Source organism: Panthera onca, chromosome C1, assembly GCF_046562875.1.
Source record: "Panthera onca isolate mPanOnc1 chromosome C1, mPanOnc1 haplotype 2, whole genome shotgun sequence".
Taxonomy (NCBI): Eukaryota; Metazoa; Chordata; class Mammalia; order Carnivora; family Felidae; genus Panthera; species Panthera onca.
The window spans coordinates 103,415,790-103,436,192 of NC_138346.1; the positions used below are offsets into that span (position 1 = coordinate 103,415,790).

The following is a 20,403-nucleotide window of genomic DNA, read 5'->3' on the forward strand; positions in this document are numbered from 1 at the left end:
TAGAATAGGTAATAAAGAGAAAGGGAAAAATTTTTAATTTTTTTTAAATAATAAAATAGAATAAAAATTTTAAAAAAATAAGGAAGAATTTGCTCTTTCTGTATCCAAGAAAGAAAGAAAAGAGAGAAAAAAACAAAACAACATAAGGAAAAGCAGAAACAATGAAAACAAATAAATGAACCAGCCAACAGAACAAGACCCAAATGATATTACATTCATTTTCCTGTAGATCTGAAACTTTACAGCACACTATAGTCCGTAGACTAATAAGCAGGTGGAAAGGATGTGTGCTGGTCTTCTGGGGGATATGCCTGGATGGCACAGGTGGTTGGTGCTTGGTGTAACGGCTCCATTCTCCACTTGGTGGCGCTGCTCAGCTTAGTGGGGTCGATCCATGGAAGTGCACGAACAAAAATTGCAAATGGCCTAACCCAACTCCTTAGTCTCTAGCACAGAAACTTTGTGCCGTCACCAACCTGCACACCAGCACCCCTTCTTTGTCTCAGGCTTCTGTCTGCTCCCTTCCTCTACGTTGACCATGTCTAAGCTGTTTGCCTGCCAGGTGGTAACCTCCCTCCAGGGTTTTATCTCAGATGGTGCAGTGTTTCAAAATCCCACACTTTGGAGACCCCCAGCAGCTTGGATCTGCTTAGACTCTCTGGGGGAGGGTCTCACCGAGCAATGGCCAGGTACCAGCTCATCCCAGAAAACATTTGCACAGCAGCAGAGTCTCAGGGTTTACGGTAAATCACAACACACAGCCGACGCCAGGTTTTGGTGACCTCTGGCGTCTTTGTTCCAATATCAGTAAACCTGGTTGGCCCAAGGGAAGGTTGTATGGCCTCTACCAAATGCACTTCAATCAGGTGAACCGCTTCTCCCTGTGTGGCACATGGACCCCTCAGACTGTGCTGCCTGCTCCTGAAGATTCACCCTGCTTCCTCACCAGAGCACCGCCAGGCCCTGAGCTTCAGACCATCAGACTCTGCACTCCACTGTTTATAGAACAGTGGTGGTATTAAAATCCTCTCCTTTCTCCCCATCAGTGGTTTTGGGCAACAGATTTTTTTTTTTTTTTTTTGTCCAGTCCCCTGCGAGTGTTTTCACTCTCTCTTTTTCTTTCCAGCTACTGTCAGGAACAGTACTTTGCTTGTGCAATCCCTAAGCACTGTATTCTCCCCCTTTCTCTCTCTGTCTTCTGTCCACAAAGATCGCTTTCTACCCACAGTGGCTCTGCAGCTTTTCTCTCCCCCAGTTCACCTCTCCACACCATATACCTGCCAAGTTCTACGGCTCATATTATGCAGATTGTTGCGTTCGTCTGCAGATCAATTTCCTAGGTGTTCAAAATGGCTTGATACTGATCCACCTGCATTTCAGGGACGAGACAAGCTCAGGGTCCCCATACTACTCTGCCATCTTAACTCAAGAGCCCGTTTTGAACCACTTTTAGAAAACTCTGTAACAAGCTACAGTTAGAGCATTTTGAAAAATCCTGTCTGTGTTTGTGGCGGACAATGCCACTAGCCTAATCATGTCATCTCCTTGTCTGGACAGCTGGCTTGTTAATTCATAACCACAGTTCCAGGTTTAGAGAAATCTTAATACCATACTCTCTAGCTCCTTTGCTGATGGTTTGAGTTTCCTCTACGATAGCCTCAAAATCATCCTGCCAGTGTGTGGCATTCAGTGGCTCCTGAAGCAGTTCATTTTCCCTTTGGGTAGCTTGAACTATTAATTGAACTAAAAATCTGTCTTCTTTCAGTCTCTTTGTTCCTAATTCTGTCCCTTTGTGCTATGCAGAATAAATTTAATGCAGAATAAATTAAATCCCCCTTCCTTAAGTTTTTTGGCAAGAAACCCTCCTCCTTTCTTCAGTTTATTGCACTGTTTCAAGTGCCTGCTACACTTTATCAGTCTCCTCTGAGAAAAATTCTTATATGCCTGTATCCCAGCATTATAAATATTCTAGTTTTGTTCTGAACAGTTCATCATTAACCACAGTTTTAGCCACAAGAGTAATTGTTGGTTAATGCCTTGCTACCAGTTGTTGAATATTTACCATAAAGAAGTAAAATGTAGTTAGAACTCGACCCGTTCCCCTATCACCACCACCACACCCAACCCTGCAGAGTTTTCCATGAGAGTTTCTTTAAAAAAGAAAAATACAAAAATAAAAAAAAAAAGAAAAGAAAAAGATATACAAAACACTCATTTTGTCTCTTGGGTACAAACAGGCATTTTCATTCTTGTCCACTTTGTTTTTTGCATTCATTGTCTAGAATTGGCTTTCTAAGAAAATTCAGAGGACTTCAACAGAACATTCTATTTTGACTTTTCAAGGAACACATGCATTTAGTCCTGATATTTAGGTGATTCATTACTAGGCATTTTCTGTCACATAATGCAACTTAAATTTTATACTAAGAATAATAATATTTCCTCAGTTTTGCTTGTTGTGTTTTCTCTTGATAACAGCTCCTAAAGAACTTAATAGTAAGTTCTGCACCTGGGCTATTTTATATATTCTCTGTTAATCTTTGCAGCCAGCCAGTGAGATACGTGAATTATCTTTATTTTATAGTTGAAGACACTTTGACACCAAGATATTCAGTTATCTGCTTACAAATTTCATGACTTGTATAGAACCAGAATATTAACAAAATTCCATTTAATGGGAAAGTCATAGCCTTTTTGCAATTCTAAATCACTTCATTCATACTTTAAGAGAGGAACGGGGTGCATGGGTGGCTCAGTTGGTTGGGCGTCCGACTTCGGCTCAGGTCATGATTTCATCATTCATGAGTTTGAGCCCCACATCGGGCTCTGTGCTGACAGCTCAGAGCTGGGAGCCTGTTTTGGATCTGTGTGTGTGTCTCTCTCTCTCTGCTCCTCCCCTGCTCACACTCTATCTCTCTCTCAAAAATAAATAAACATAAAAACAAAACAAAACAAAAAATAAAATAAAATAGGAGAGGAAACCATCTATGGCTTAGTTCTTGGTAAAAGACCTTTCTGTTGTTTTATTGTCAAAATCTAGACTGGGACTTGTATTTACTTTCAGCATGACTCTGTCATGTCCCTTTTTATTTAAAATAACATCAAAATTTAAAACTATGTTTATAAAAAATACCAGAAAGACAAACAACTTGTTTTTGTAGGTTTTCCCCCCTTTAGATTTCATTTCTTCTTAGAATACATTCATATTTTTTTTTTCTTTTCATTCCTTATTTCAGAAATTTTTTCTTCTCAGAAGTGCACACATCTGAACAGGAACCAGACCTGTTAGGCATGGGTAAAAGAAGCCACTAGCTTGGTTCTACTCTGGCTCTCTTTCAGCTTTGCCCTTGTCTGTGGGGGTTAGGATTTTGCAGGACCAGGGGGGGCATACCAGTCTATCACCTATGACTGTGCCTTCTTTTCTAGACACTTCTTTTTAACCTTTAGTTCTCTGTCCATATAGCTCTGATGCCACTTACAGTGTGGCCATTTTCCCTAGGTCCATTCTCCCTGGGATAGATCACATGGTATATGTACCACTGGGCCAGCAGGATAGCTAAGAGGCAGCAATTTGCAGAGGAGTGGAGAACAAGCTTCATATGGGCTGGTATGTTCACACATATGTTCATAGGCCCCCAAGCTAAGAATGGAGCTTAGGGTAGGAAAAGAAGTAGGGTGGGCTCCAGGCCAGAGTCTAGGTTCTGGTTCTCTTCCTTCTATTGTGACAGTGGATTCTGCCCTCCTAGGTTTTGTAGATGTTTCAAGGAAAGAGGATAGAACGAATTTTGTTTAGCACTCTATTCAAGTTATTTGTATCGTCTCATATATGGGTGTATAGTATATAGGTCCCTGTTTCTACTTTTGTTCTAGGCCCCACAATTTAAGGGCAGGTCTGTTCTGAGCTGCTATCTTGGCAGCTCCTCTTGAAGTTACAGGCATTTTCAGCAGTATGCCCGGGAACATTTCTTTTCCCTAAAGGTACAACAAGGTTCAACTTCACAGCCACTCTCTGTCCCTTATGCAGTGGCACCGGACTGAGATCTGATGAATTCTTTTTCCTGACACAAAATTAAAGAACACATCTGGTAAATTCTTGCCAATTCATTAAGATTTCCATGTGGCTTTTTTTTTTTTTTTTTTTTTTTTTGTGGCTTTTTTTTAGCTGTATATGATGTAGTGGAAGAAAAGCTAGAAAATGAACCAGACTTCCAGTACATTCCTGAGAAAGCCCCACTAGATAGCGTCCATCAGGATGACCATTCCCTGCGGGAGTCAATGATCCAGCTAGCTGAGGGGCTTATCACTGGAACAGTCCTGACGCAATTTGATGTAAGTACTATTGTATGGAAAGGATGTTGGGCCATATTTTTAAATTAATTTCATGGTTTCCTAACTACCTAATCTATCATTTATAATGTATAAACTAAAATGATATTCTGAGAAATAATTGACTTAAAAAATGTTCTAAAATCCATAGTTTTAAACATTTCTTGCAAAATGCTAGCTGTGGTGACATAATAATCTGTTAAAAGAGAAGAATAAGGAGATTTTATGCGTATGTCTTCAAACTAAATTTTTTCCTGTAATTATATAGCTCTTTTCATGAAAGGTAACAGGTAAAGATAGTCTATGGTGGAGCTAAAAATTCTGAGTTAAAGAAAAAGAATTTTTGTACCTAGTCATATTTAATCCTTCTCTACTTTTTGTCTGTCTAATTGGTCATCATTAATATTTGTTGTTCTAAAGTATGTGTTATTGATGATTGACTATAAACCATTTGTTACTGTAAATCATTTAGGGTAGGTCAGTTTTTCTTTTGAGAAGTTCTTGGTTCATATACTGTGTAAACATCTCCAAACTAAATGAAAATGGTATATAAGTCTCATGAGAAATTGCACAGAATTCAGCTTTGCAAATTTGGTTCAATACCCTACTAGCCTAAGGTACATACATCATTGTACGGTTGAGATATCCTAAGGAAGAAAACCTGTTTGTTTTTTGCATAGAAATAAGTCTGAAAAACAAAACAGAACCTCTTAATGGCTTGCTGAACTCATCTTAAGCTCTTTTTTTTTTTTTTTTTAAAGCAACTATATCGGAAAAAACCTGGAATGACAATGTCTTGTGCCAAATTACCTCAGAATATTTCCAAAAATAGATACAGAGATATTTCGCCTTGTAAGTATCTACTATCTCTGTTTATTAAGTTCAATCTTTGTAGCATAGCTTTATTAAAACGTTCTTTCTTTTAAATTTTTTTCAGATGATGCTACACGGGTCATTTTAAAGGGTAATGAAGACTATATCAATGCAAATTATATAAACGTAAGTTTATTTTTATTGTGCCTTTGTCATTCGGAATAAGACGGACTATAATTTTGTGGTTCATTTTTTCCCCCCAAATATTTATTTATTTTGAGAGAGAGAAAGAGAGTGTGCATGAGGCCGGCGGCGGGGGGAGGGACAGAAAGAGAAGGAGACAGAGAGAGGATCCCAACTGTGCTATCAGCCCAGAGCCCGATGCGGGGCTCAAACTCACAAACCATGAGATCATGACCTGAGCCAAAATCAAGAGTCAGGCACTTAACCAACTGAGCCACCCAGGCATCCCTAAACTTTGAGGTTCCTTTTATATTTGAGAGAATATTAACAGTTTCAGGTATTGAAAAATATTAAAATACAAATGTTAAAAAATAATTTGATACTGGGGCACCTGCCTGGGATTCTCTCTCTCCCTCTCTGTCAGCCCTTCCCCCACTTGTGCACGTGTTCGCTCACACTCTCTCTCAAAATAAATAAACCTTACCAAAAATAGTTTGGTACTGGTATATTAACATGCATATAGAGCAGTGGAATAGAATAGTTCAGAAATATTTTTTATCTATAAATACTTCACCTACTTCCTCACTTTTTGTATACCATATTTTAAATATATGAAAATATAAATGTAAAAATGGAATGGTGAAACTACTTGGAGGAAATGTATGAGAATTATTTAAAATCAGAGAGGGAAAATTTTTTCTAAGTTTAGACACTCATCTAAACTCACAGAAAGAAAAGTACAAATCAAAACTGCAAGGGATTACTATTTTTCACCGATTAGATTGAAATATCAAAAAGTGTGATAATATCATATACAAGTCTGTATCCCTTATCTGAAATCTTGGGGCCAAATAGACTTTGGGATTCGTAATTTTTTGGATTTTTGAAAGTTTATTCAGTGCCTATACCAAATACTGTAATAAGTAACATCCCTAGTAGACTATGTGACATTACCCTGTAATCAATGCGTTGATACTCAATGGGAAACATGGATATTCCCACTGAGTGGTACTCCTAAAGACTGTAAATAATCTTAGATTAACTCAGGTCAGATATTGTTGTCAAATGAGTCCAACTTAGGTCAGATGTACCAAACAAAGGACAAACTTACACTTCAGAGCACTGGGAGTTTCAAAATTGTGTGTGAGGGATCAGCAGTATATTAAAGAGACTCTCAGGGAAAAAGCATCCCTGATACGTTGTTGGTGGAAGTATAAATAGGTACAACCTCTTTGGAGAGGTAACTAACAAAAAGGTTTATAAAAATAACTCAGTGCAGTCTTGCTTATGGGAACAAATACATTAGCAGCAACTTAAATGTTTGTTAAATAAATTATGGTATATTTATACAGTAGAGCCATTAAAAAGAATGAAGTTTTATGTACTAATCTGACATGATCTCAATGATAAAGTGGAAAAAGAAACAAGATACACAGAACAACATTGTAAGCCACATTTTATGTCTTACAGAAAACAAAGACTTCTGCATGTACATTTGTGTGTTATTTATAGAGTGTCTCTGGATATTTTAGAAATTAGAGGGGTTCCTAGGTGACTCGGTCAGTTTAAGTGTCTGACTCTTGGTTTCAGCTCAGATCATGATCTCATGGTTTATGAGTTCAAGCCCTGCATCGGGCTTTGTGCTGACAGTGCAGAGCCTGCTTGGGATTCTCTCTCTCTCCCTCTCTTTCTGCCTCTCTGCCCGCCCCCTCAAAAATAAATACAAATTTTTTTTAAATTAAAAAAGAGGGGCACCTGGGTGGCTCAGTTGGTTGGGCGTCCAACTTTGGCTCAGGTCATGATCTCACAGTTTGTGGGTTCGAGCCCTGCGGCGGGCTCTGTGCTGACAGCTCAAAGCCTACAGCCTACTTTGGATTCTGTGTCACCCTCTCTCTCTGCCCCTCCCCCGCTCACACTCTGTCTCCTCTCAGTCTCGAAAATAAAAAAACATTAAAATTTTTTTTAATTAAAAAAATAAAGAAATTAGCAAAAACGATTGTTCTTCTGGGTGTGAACCAGAGGCTGGGAAGAGAGTGAGACCTCTTTTTCTGTTCACCCTTTAGTATTATTCCAGTGCCATGTGCGTGTGTCACCTTTTCTTCTTTTTTAATGAAGTCTCAAAATGTAGTAGGATGATAATCCTCCCCGAATACTCACGATCTTACTTCTTCTTAAAAATAATTAATTTAAAATATTTTTACTATCTTTTTCTATTGTATGTGTGTGTATATTTCTTATATATGTTATATAGTATAATGTATATATGTTATATAGTGTGTATTATTTGTAAAGTCTGAACTAAAACAAACGGCAGAATTTTTGCTTCTTGCAAATTTTACCTGTAAGCTGTTTAGAGACAAATATTTTTTATTTCTGTAGCAAGTCTCTTCCTCTAAAGCAGGGTTTTCTGTAAAGCTGCTCTTAAGCCCACAAGAGTGCTTTGGAAAATATTTTAATTTTTATTCCCAATACTTAAAAGATAAATATGTATAAAACTACTGAGAAATTTCTTCTATAGATAAAGAAATTGTTAATAAAGTTTTATTGACTTTGCAGCTTTTTGAGATCAGTTGTATTCAGTTATTATTTAGTGGATGATTTTCATATACTTGATCACAGTAAAAAGTAATAATGTAAAAGACTTTTAGTTTTGTGTCCTTTTCTTTTTAGATGGAAATCCCTTCTTCTAGCATTATAAATCAGTATATTGCTTGTCAAGGGCCATTACCACACACTTGTACAGATTTTTGGCAGATGACTTGGGAACAAGGCTCCTCCATGGTTGTAATGTTGACCACACAAGTTGAACGTGGCAGAGTAAGTCATACTTGAATCTTAAACAATGCTTGCGCTGTTTTCAAATTAAATTGCATATATGGTCAAAATATTCACGTTGATTTAGTCTTTTTTGTAACCTTTAAACTTACTTTCTTGTGTTGTGATTAAAATCATAGTGACTAACACATAATAAATATGATATATAAATGTTAACTACTATTATCAGTTGTTATCTAAATGGATTAATAGCTATTTGATAAAGGATTTGGATCTAAAATACATAAAGAACTCCTGCAACTCAACAATAAAATGATAAAACCCCAATTAAAAAATTTTTTTCTTAATGTTTGTTTATTTTTGAGAGAAAGAGAGACAGAGTGGGAAGGAGAGGGCAGAGAGAGAGGGAGACACAGAATCCAAAGCAGGCTCCAGGCTCTGAGCCGTCAGCACAGAGCCCGACGCCGAGCTCGAACTCATGACCTGTGAGATCATGACCTGAGCCTAAGTCGGACGCTCAACTGACTGAGCCACCCAGGTGCCCTGATAGAATCCCAATTTAAAAATGGCCAAATATTCTGAGTAGATGTTTCTTGAATAAAGATATTTAAATGGCCAGTAAGGTCATGAAAAGGTGCTTGGCTGGCATCATTAGTCACAAAGGAAATGCAAAAATCAAAACCACAAGGAGGTAGCACTTCATATCCAATAGGATGACTAAAATAAAAATGACAGATAATAGCAAGTGTTGACAACGATAGGGAGAAAATGACACCCTCTTATACTGTTGGTAAATTTGTACAATGGTGCAGCTGCTTTGGGAAACAGTCTGTCAGTTCCTCGAAAGGCTAACCATAAGAGTTGTTACAACTCAGCAGTTTCACTCCTAGGCATACCCAGGAGAAATGAAAACATACATCCACACAAATACTTGTACACAAATGTTCATAGCAGCATTATTCATAATAGCCAAAGGGTGGAAACAATCAAAATGTAACAAATAAAACATGGTATAATCATATATATATATATATATATATATATAAAACTTGGCAATAAAAAGGAATGAAGAAATGATACATGCTACAACATGCATGAACCTAGAAAGCATCATGCCAAGTGAACAAAGGCAGTCAACAAAGACCGCGCACAGTATGATTTCATTATATGAAATGTCCAGAGTAGGCAAATTCACAGAGGACAGAAAAGTGGATTAATGGTTGCCTAGGTCCAGAATGAGAGAAGAGGTTAGGATAGAGGAACACACAGTGATTATTAATGGGTTTGGGAGTGAAAAAATGTTCTGAAAGTGATTGTGTGGATGGTTGCACACTTCTGTAAATATACTAAAACTAATTGAATTGTGTGCTTTAAATGGGCAAATGGTATGGTATGTGAATTATATGTCAGTAAAGCTTTTTTTTTTTTAAAGTCCTAATTATGGGGTGCCTAGCTGGCTCAGTCAACTTTAGCATCTGACTCTTGGTTTTGGTTTAGGTCATGATCTCACAGTTTGAGTTCACGCCCCAGGTTGGGCTCTGTGCTGACAGGGCAGAGTCTGCTTGGGATTCTCTCTCTCTCTCCCCCCGTCTGTCTGTCCCTCACCTGTTTGTGCTGTCCCTCTCTGTCTCTCTCAAAATAAATAAACTTAAAAAAATTTAATCCTAATTATGAAAATAAATGCATTGGCATTTTAGAGAATCTTTCTCATTGTTAACTTAAATCTAGAAATATAAGAATTAATGCACCATTTTGCCACTGTCATAGTAAATAATTCACACAAGAATTAATCAAAAATTGTAAATCATTGGATGAAAGCTTGTAATAAACAGGATATTTGCAGTCTCAAAATCTATCCAAACATTATTATTACAAAGAAAAAATGATGAAGAAATGTTAATAGAGTTGGCAGATCTAGGTGAAGGATATATGAAGGTTCCTCAAATTATTCTTGTAATTTTTTTGTAGGCTTAAAAGTTTTCAAAAAGTAAAACATTTTCAAAATTGAAGAACCTAAATTCTATATATTTCTTAAATCTATTGATGTCAGGTTAAGTGTCACCAGTATTGGCCAGAACCCACAGCAAGTTCATCCTATGGATGCTACCAAGTCACCTGCCACTCAGAAGAAGGAAACACAGCATATATCTTCAGGAAGATGACACTATTTAACCAAGAGGTAGGAAGGCAGGATATCCACTCAATAGAACTTTTATGTTCAAGGTAAAACTTTGAAAGCCAAAAATGTTTTGAGTCCTGGTTAACTAGGAAATATTATTTTAAAATTACTGAATTATTTGCTTCCTTGGGATTCTTTGGAATCTTATGAAATGTATTCTCCTGCTATATTAAATGCATTTTCACTTTCTCTAGGTAGATATGAATGGTCAGTAAAAAAAGATTCTAGTAAATAATACTTATTACTCATAATACTTTGCCTATTCATTAAAAATTACGCCAGGTTTGTGTTTAGTTTCTTCCTACCAGTAACATCAGTAAAGTATTTGGGTATATCTTTGGAAATAGAATAATTAAAAGCTGTCAAATTATTGTCCTTTTTGTAAAAGAGTATAAAGGAGAGCGTTCACAGTCTCCTCAGTATTAAGAAGGAAAAGATTGTAGGCAGGATCCTCTGACAGCAGACAGATTATAGCTTTCTAATTGCTAGTTTACTGCCACCTGGGTCACTCTTCTTTGCTTCCAAATCCAGAGCTAGAAATGGAAACTGATTAGTAAGTGATGGCTTAGTAACCCACTTGGAAGATGTGTGTGGAGGGTGGCATGTTGCCAGTCTTGTCAGGCTGTTAAAGACCGTACACCCCACTTTCACTGCCTGCAGCTAGAGATTCCCCTGTAGCCACCTTTGGTTTTGACGGGGGCTCGAGAAGAGCAAATAGTACAGTCTACTACCTTTGTATACCCATGCCTACCCCATCAATGGTTAAGCCTTAGGAAATGAGAGCTTCCTCTCCCCCTCCCTGCCCCATTCTACCTCCCAGAATGTGAATAAAGGAGCCCAGCAAGACAGCTTTACTGACCCAGAGGGAAGGAACTAGAAGTCGTGCTGATGTATAATAAAGGAATCTGGCATTGAATAGGTTATAAGAAGTAAAAAATTAAACTTTCAAAATCTTTTGTAGATTCCATCAGAATGAATTTAGGGCTTAGGGACATATATTGTATAGCTCATGGTCTAATGTAACAAGGTAAGTCCATAAGATATTTCTTCATTTTCCCAAATGGATATGAAAGGCTGTATATGGCTTCAGCATAGTCTCTTTATGCTCCACCTATAGATTACCCATGGCAGTTTATAATATTAAAGTGTCTTTTCTTCGCAAACCCTGAGTACCTCAGAACTATGCTAAGACACAAATTAGTTTTTAAAGTTTGGGACAAATATAATTGGGAAAATACATTTGTTACCATACCAAATACATACATACATGGATAAATAGAAAGACAGACACTACCTCAAAACATAATAAAAGATAATTTTACATTAACCATTTTTGTAATTATTGGTACATTAAATTAATTAAATTCTTATGTTAATAATCAAGGAGCACCTGGGTGGCTCAGTCGGTTAAGCATCTGACTCTTGATCTTGGGCTCAGGTCTTGATCTCAGGGTCATGAGTTCAAGCCCTGTTTTGGGCTCCACGCTAGGTGTGAAGCCTACTTAAAAAAAAAAAATAATAAATAATAATAATCAAAGGTTGTCTATTGTAGATAACCATCTCATTTCATAGGATACTAAAAAATTACTTATCAGGTTATTCTGAGGTCTCTTTGGGAATTCTTCTTTCATTAGCTCCTTTCTTAATCACCTTGTACTTTTATGGTCTTTTCTGGAAGCTCCCTTTAATGTAAATGACTGTAGCCAGATTTAATAGTGTCGAATGACCATACCTACCAGTTTTTGAGAATATGATTCCAAACAGCTGATGGGGTAATTTATAGGTCTTCTCATAGAATCCTTTCAAAATAACACTATCCCTTTGGGTTGGAGGTGTTATTTTTCAGTTTAAGACAGTAAGGCTCTGATATATTAAGTGCTTACCGGCAGAGTCAAGATTAGAAATGAGATGCATAAATCCAGTACCTTTCTCCATTTTACTGATTCTTGGCTCCTAAAAAAGAATTAAGCCCTGATTTGACTTTGTGTTCTTATGATCTCCAGTTTTTAATCCACATTTATTTTGAGATTTTGTTTTCCTAATTTCCATTATTTCACTTGTGTTTTTCAGAATTCGCCCAATTTTGCTTATAAAAGTTTTTTTACCTTACCATTTTGTTCACCTAACACTTTTTAGTTTTCTTCACACCTTTCTTTGTATCTTAACTTGGTTTGCTTATTTATTTGATTGTCATCTGAAAAATACAAATAGACAAATTGAGTTATCAGAAGAGTAGTGATCCAGGTAGACAATACTTAATGGATACAACTGTTTCTGTGAAACAGTTTCTTTCTTTTTCATTAAAATTTGGGGTTTTATTGAATTTCTGCATTACTTTTTGTGTGTAGTGGGAATACTTTTCTCGCTTTTCTTCTAAAATTAAAATGACATAAATGTTTATACCTTAAAGATAATTCCTTAGTCAAAGTGCATAATTTTTCATTCACACTTAGAAAAATGAGAGTCGTCAACTCACTCAGATCCAATACATAGCCTGGCCTGACCATGGAGTCCCCGATGATTCCAGTGACTTTCTGGATTTTGTTTGTCATGTACGAAATAAGAGGGCTGGCAAGGAAGAACCTATTGTTGTTCACTGCAGGTATTCTATTTTCTGTCTTTTATGATTGAATAGCTGACCAGATAGGTCACTTCTAAAAGGAAATGCGTATTTTATTTTGTCCTTAAATTGTGATCATCGCTATTTTAATTAGAGGGAACCTAAAGCTATGAAATGAAGCTGGAAAGCAGCAGGTATGTCCCAACACATGATTGTCTGAAACATTATCATAAGTAAAAATAATACTTTACTGATTAATTCTTAGAAGGTTGTCTTTTTCACAGTTTACCTCTCAGACATTGGGTGTCTTATAATGGCTGGCATCTTAGACTTGATGAAATACAATATTGTAGGCATTCAGTTGCAGCCTAAGGTTTAGATTTTCTCCTCCCAGCAAGGTACTCCCTCCCGTTCTGTGACCCCTCCCAGGATATTTGTTAAGTACCCTCCCCTCTTGGAGTGGCTGTACCCAGTATCATCAGAGGCTATGCCACTTCTATGAGCCCTAGGTGAACAATGGTAGGCTACCCTTTCTTGCTTTCATATTCAGGCCCCATTCTGCCTTCCAGAGGGCCAGGTACAATCACTCTAGCCTTCACTGCCACCAACCCAGAGTAGGAAACTGAAATTATCTTCTCCTTATCCTAGTCATTTCTGTCGTTAAGTGATTCATTCAGAAGCTGTATTGAATCTTCTGAATAAATAAATGAAGGTATCTCTTCATCCTTAAACTTTCCAGCACTTTTTTAAGAGCAGACTTTCAAATTATCAAAACACATTATAGACCAGATATCTGAGAGGAAAAATGTCAGGAATGATGAACACGTTTGGCCATTTCATATCCTAAGCCCCCAAAAGCTGCTATAGCTATGTTCACAGAGAATACTTCAAAAAGTTGTTCTTGGCTATCCCAATTCTAAAGTTTAATCAAAATTAAATTTGATTTTAAAAACTGACTTGAATATGTAAAATACTATTGTCTTTTGTACATTTGTTAATGATTATTGTAACTTTGTTATTTTGCATTTTAAAGTGAGGTTGCTCCAGTAAGCTTCTATACTTGTTCAGATTTTTAAAACTGAAATGTGACTCTTTTAAAGTAGCCTTTTTACACTAACAATGGGGAAGGGGTGGATACAAACCATTTAATCTATATTACGTGTGAAAAGTTTTTCAATTTTCAAAGTATTTTTTAGTTGGGTTCTACTTTTGTAATATAAAACTTTTAATTAAAATCAAATTATTCCATTGTATTATGTTTCATTCAGTACTTTAATTTACTGCACAAAAGCCACAAGAAGTGTAACAGGATAGTATCAATGAGACCTTGCCCCTTACTTTTTTAGTGCTGGAATTGGAAGAACTGGGGTTCTTATTACTATGGAAACAGCCATGTGTCTCATTGAATGCAATCAACCAGTTTATCCACTAGACATTGTAAGAACAATGAGAGATCAACGAGCCATGATGATCCAAACACCTGTAAGTACTGCACTTTATGTACTTGTGTGTATTCTCAACATGATGATTTTTGTTACCATTATATATGCCAAACCATATTTTTATATTTTAATTCCTTACCAGGAGCCAGTAACCCGTAGCATAGGGGTTGGTGAATATTGCCTGTGAGCCAAATCTGGCCCACCCCTTGTTTTTGTAAATAAAGTTTTATTGGCACACAGCCATTCCCACTTCTTTACATATTGTCTATGACTGTTTTTATACTAAAGTATCAAAGTTGAGAGGTTGCAACAGGTACCATATGATTGGTAAAACCTAAAACATTTACTAACTGATCTTTTACAGAAAATGTTTCTTAGTACCACCCTATCATGTTAATCCTTGAATGCTTAAACAGGTGCAGAGGAACTTTCCCTCTATTAAGTGTCAGTCAAGTGGGATGCCAAGAACTGGAGAGTCTTGATAGACCTGTTTTCCATGAAACAGCTGTGGTGAAATCACATTCTTTTTAACATAAGAACTTGAATCACAACAACAACAACAACAACAACAAAAAAAGTTATGGAAATTAAGCTACTCACTTATTGTATTCTACACAGACTCTGAATTATATCCCAAGAATAAAAAGAAGAATTTTAGAGTTAATGTTAAGATTATTTTTTGTATTAAGCCATGGTGAAATATTAGTATTGTTGGTGGCATTAAAGTTATTGAAGTGAATCGACCTGTGTGATCTAATAAATGCCTGTCATTTTTTTTAGCTTTTAATTATAGAAAATTTCAAATGTACACAAAAGTACATAAACATAATCAAACGCAAGAGTAGATAATCAAACACTATGTTGAGTACTCAAACCCAACAGCATTTGCCATATTGTTTCATCTGTAGTGCCACCTACTCTCCCATATTTGAAGCAAATCCTAGACATCAGATCATTTTGTCTATAAATATTTTAGTGTGTATCTGTAAAAGGTACAGAGTGGTTTTTCTTCTAAACAAAATCACAATACCATCATCACATGTAAGTATAATAAACAGTAATTTCTTAATGTTATCAAATAGCCTATATTCAGATTTTCATTTGTCCCATATAAATCATGTCTTTTTTATAGAACAGCTTTATTGAAATATAATGCACATACCACAAAATTTACCTATTTATTAATTTTTAGCTTATTTTTGAGAGAGAGAGCAGTGGGGAAGGGGCAGAGAGAGAGGGGGGGACAGAGGATCTGAAGCTAACTCTGTGCTGACAGCAGAGAGCCCAATACAGGGCTTGAACTCAAAAACCGTGAGATCATGACCTGAGCCGAAGTTGGACACTTAATCAACTGAGCCACCCAGGCGCCCACAAAATTCACCCTTTTAAAGTATATAGTTCATTAGTTTTTAGTATATCACAGAGTTTTGCAACCATCACAACTATCTAATTTTAGAATATTTCATCACCTGAAGAAGAAACCCCATACCCATTTCCCTCATATAGTCTCTAGCCTCCCCCCAGCCCAGCTTCAGGTAACCACTAATCTACTTTCTGTCTTTGTAACTTTACCTTTTCTGGACCTTTCATATGCATGAAATCATACAACTTGGTCTTTATAATTGACTTCTTTTAATTAGCATAATATTTACAGGTTTATCCATTCTATAGAGTGTATCATATTTCATTTCTTTCTCTTTTTTTGTTTGCCTGAATAGTATTCCATTGTTTATCTATTCATCTGTTCATGGGCATTTAGATCATTTCTGCTTCTTGGTTATTATGAATAATGGTACCATAAACATTTGTGTATGTTTTTGTGTGAATATGTTTTCATTTCTCTTGGGTATATACCCAGAGGGGGAATTGCTGGGTCATATGGTAACTCTGTTTAACCTTTTGAGTAACTGCCAGACTGTTTCCAATGTGGCTATACCATTTTGCCATTCTTCTGTCAGTGTATGAGGGCTCTGTTTTCTCCATATCATTGTCAACACTTGTTATTATCTGTCTTTTTAAAGTGGTCTCTGCACCAATGTGGGGCTTGAATTTGTGACCCCGAGATCGAGTCCCATACTCCACTGACTGAGCCAACCAGGCACCCCTCTCTTTTTTCTATTTTAGCCTACTGAACATAAAGTGGTATCTTGTTGTGGTTTTGATTGTGTTTCCCTAATAACTAGTGCTTTCAAGCATTTTTTCATGTGTTTATTTGTATATCTTCTTTTGAAAACTGTCTATTCAAACCTTTTGCCCTTTTATTTTTTTTAAAGATTTTATTTTTAAATAATCTCTGCACCCAACAAAGGGCTTGAATTCACAGCCTTAGATCAAGAGTCACACGTTTCACCAACTGAGCCAGCCAGATGCCCCTTCCCCTTTTTTCAGTTTGTTCTTTTGGTCATTTTATTGTTGAGTTGTAAGAGTTCTTTATATTTTCTGAATACAAGTGCCTTGTAGGTCTATGGTTTGCAAATGTTTTCTTCCATGCCGTTCTTTTACTTTTTTGATTATGTCATTTGTAGCACAGAAGTTTTTAATTTTGATGAAGTCTAGTTTATATATTTTTTAAATCACATATGCTTTTGGTGTCATATCTAAGAAATCATTGCCGAAACTCAAGGCTGCAAAGGTTTATTCTTCTGCTTCTTCCGAGAGTTTTATAGTCTAGCTCTCACATGTGTGTCTTATTTTGAGTTAGCTTTTACATATAGTTTGAGGTATGGTTCCAGTTTCATTCTTCTGCATGTGGCTTTCCAGTTGTCTCCACTCCATTGTTGAAAAGACTGTTCTTTCTTTTTAAATTTTTTTTTTAACATTTATTTATTTTTTGAGAGACAGAGAGAGACAGAGCACGAGCAGGGGAGGAGCAGAGAGAGAGAGAGAGAGAGGGAGACACAGAATCTGAAGCAGGCTCCAGGCTCTGAGCTGTCAGCATAGAGCCTGATGCAGGGCTTGAACCCATCAACCGTGAGATCATGACCTGAGCCGAAGTCAGTCGCTTAACCGACTGAGCCACCCAGGCACCCCAAGATTGTTGTTAATTGTCTCTATGTTCCTTGTCAAAAACTAGTTGACCACAAATGTAAGGGTTTATTTTTGGACTTTCAACTCTGTTCCATTGATTTATATGCCTATCCTTATACTACTTACATAGTGTCTTGATTACTTATAGTTTTATAATAAAATTCGAAGTCAGGAAATGTGACTCTCCCAACTCTGTTCCTTTTTCAAGACTGTTTTAGCTATTCAGAGTCCCTTGCTTTTCCATATTAATTTTATATGGATTCATTATATGTTCTCTGCAAAAAAAAGCAAGATATGGATTGCATTAAATCTACATATCATTGTGGGGGAGTGTTGCCATCTTAATGATATTCCATCTTCCAAACCATGAACACAAAATGTCTTTCCATCTATTTATGTCGTCTTTAATTTCTTTCATATGTTGTAGTTTTCAGTATGCAAGTCTTATACTTCTTTTGTCAAATTTATTAAGCTTTTTAGTCTTTTTGGTGCTATTTTAAGGGAAATTGTTGTCTTAATTTCAGTTTGGGAGTATACATTGCTTGGGTATAGACATAAAGTTGATTTTGTATGTTGATCATGTATCCTGCAACCTTGCTGAAATAATTCATTAACTCTAATAATTTTTTACCTATGAAAGTGGATTCCTTAGGATTTTCTATATACAAGATACTATCTGTAAATAGAGATAGTTTACTTCTTCCTTTCCACTTTAGATGCCTTTCCTTTCTTTTTTTTTAAGTTTGTTTCGAGAGTGAGAGAGAGAGAGAGAGAGAGAGCGCTTGAGCAGGGGAGGGGCAGAGAGAGAGGATCCAAAGCAAGCTCTATGCTGCCAGTGCAGAGCCCCGTGTGGGGCTCAAACTCACAAACCATGAGATCATGACCTGAACTGAAATCAAGAGTCGGAGGCTTAGCCAATTGAGCCACCCAGGCACTCCCGTCCCCCCTTTTTTCTCCCAAGTGTCCCAAGCTAAAACTTCCAGTACAATGTTAAAGTGGTAAAACCAGACACTCTTGTCTTGTTCCTGGTCTTAGGGAGATAGCTTTCAGTTTTTTACCCACTAAGTATCTAACAAGCTGCCTTTTGTCAGGTTGAGGAAGTTCCCTCTGTTGCTAGTTTGTTGAGTAATTTCATCATGAAAAGATGTTCAGTTCTGTCAAATGCTTTTTGTGTACGTATGTCTCTTGAAATGATTGTGTGGTTTTTGTCTTTTATTCTATTAATGTTGTATAGTATCTTGACTGACTCTCAGATGTTAAACTAACCTGCATTCCTGGGGTAAATTCTACTTGCACATGGTGTGTAATTTTTTTTATATGATGCTTGATTTGATTGGCTAATATTTTCTTGAGATTCTTGTATCTATATTCACACATAATGGATTTTTAATTGTAGCAAAACACACCACATAAAATTTATCATCTTAACCATTTTGAATTACGCAGTTCAGTAGTATTAAGTGTATTCACACTGTTGGGTAACCTGTCTCTAGCACTTTTTCATCTTGCAAAACTAAAACACTATACACATTAAACAACAACTCTCCATATCCCTCTCCTCCCATCCCCTGGCAACCAGCATTCTACTTTCTGTTTCTAGGAATTTGACTGCTCTAGATGCCTTATATAAGTAGCTTCATACAGGTTTTGTTTTTCTGTGACTGGATTCTCTCAGCATTATAGTCTCAAGGTTCATCCATTTTGTAGCATGTGTAAGAATTTCCTTTCTTTTAAGGCTGAAGAATTCTTGATTGTGTATAGGCCACATTTTGTTTATCCTTTTATCTGCTGGTGGACATTTGGGTTGTTTCCATCTTTTGGTTATTGCAAATAATGCTTCTGTGAACATGGATGTATGAATGTCTCTTTGAGGTCTTACTTCCAATTTTTTTGTATGTATATATACCCAGAAATCAAATTATTGGATTGTATCATACACAATGAGTTTTTGCTTTTACAGTTTGTATAAAATCAGGATTCAGATACAGTCCACAAATTTTGATTGGTTTATGTCTCCTAAATCTCTTTTAATGTGTTGCTTCTTTCTATGTTTCTTTTCTTTTTTCCTGCAGTTTATTTGATGAATAAACCGAGTATTATCTGTGTTTCCTAAAAGTGGTAAATGGATCTATAGACTTGAACAAATTAGGTGGTATTTTGTTCTTTCAAGAGGCACTTAAACGTTGTCTTTCTTTTTGTGATGTTAGTGGCCTTGAGTGATCAGTGTCTGCATCATTAACTGGTGGGGTTTGAAGAATGATAATAGTCTATTATTCCTTCTTTGTTTATTAGCTGGAATACTTCTTTAAAGAGAAAGTTCTCTTCTGCTATTTGGTTAACCAGTGGTATAGGCTGTGCTTTCCTATATCAGTTTTCAGTATAATGAGTTGGTTCACTTGCCTCTCCCACTGGTGACCTCATACTTTTGTTTGCTTTGATATTATTCTGATATCGTGGATTTAAACATATGTGATATATTTCAACTCGTTGTAGTTGTTTTTTTTTTTTTAATGATGCCTACACTGTCCCATTTTTGGCCAGTAGGAACCTGTTCAGCTCGGCTCCTAAGCTGTTTTGTCAAGACCCTAGTACGGATAGTTTCTTTGCTACCAATAAAAATGTCCAGGCATGTGCATTTCCTGCCCCAGTTTTAGAATCATAATTTCTCCAGAAAAGTACTGTTTTTTTTGTTTTTGTCTTCAGAAATTATTTTAGGGATCACCTTCTGAGCACTAGGTATTTTAAGCTGCTGGGTTAGTGTTAGTATTTGTCTCTAGAAATCTTCCATTGCCACAGTGAAGAAAACAAACGTATAAGGAGCTACTACTGATGCTTCCAATACAAATTCAGGACCTCAGTGTTTTTACTTGATGTGTTCTACCTTACATCTTTATTTCCATTCTTCTTTAACAAGAATAATGGTTCTCTACAATATCAGCAATGAAAGATTTAGACTATCACAAATACTCCCTTGTTTTATTCCACATGACGTAACATCTCAAAATAACAAAACTAACACTACTACCACCAACAGAATCGTTACTGAAAAGAATTTTTTTTTCTCTTTTTTGGATATATCTATGAGATATTCAAATTAC

General features: G+C 36.4%; 1 protein-coding gene across 8 annotated transcripts in view; it reads left to right on the forward strand.

The window, feature by feature from the left end:
* Positions 1-20,403, forward strand: part of PTPN4 (protein tyrosine phosphatase non-receptor type 4) — a 217,401-nt gene that overhangs the window by 195,191 nt on the left and 1,807 nt on the right. For all 8 annotated transcript variants that reach the window (XM_060625472.2, XM_060625474.2, XM_060625476.2 and 5 more), the window contains 7 exons: positions 4,163-4,329; positions 5,088-5,178; positions 5,264-5,325; positions 7,993-8,139; positions 10,148-10,276; positions 12,730-12,878; positions 14,183-14,318. In XM_060625472.2, coding sequence (XP_060481455.1) covers positions 4,163-4,329; positions 5,088-5,178; positions 5,264-5,325; positions 7,993-8,139; positions 10,148-10,276; positions 12,730-12,878; positions 14,183-14,318 — 881 coding nt within the window. The remainder of the gene's footprint in view (positions 1-4,162; positions 4,330-5,087; positions 5,179-5,263; positions 5,326-7,992; positions 8,140-10,147; positions 10,277-12,729; positions 12,879-14,182; positions 14,319-20,403) is intronic.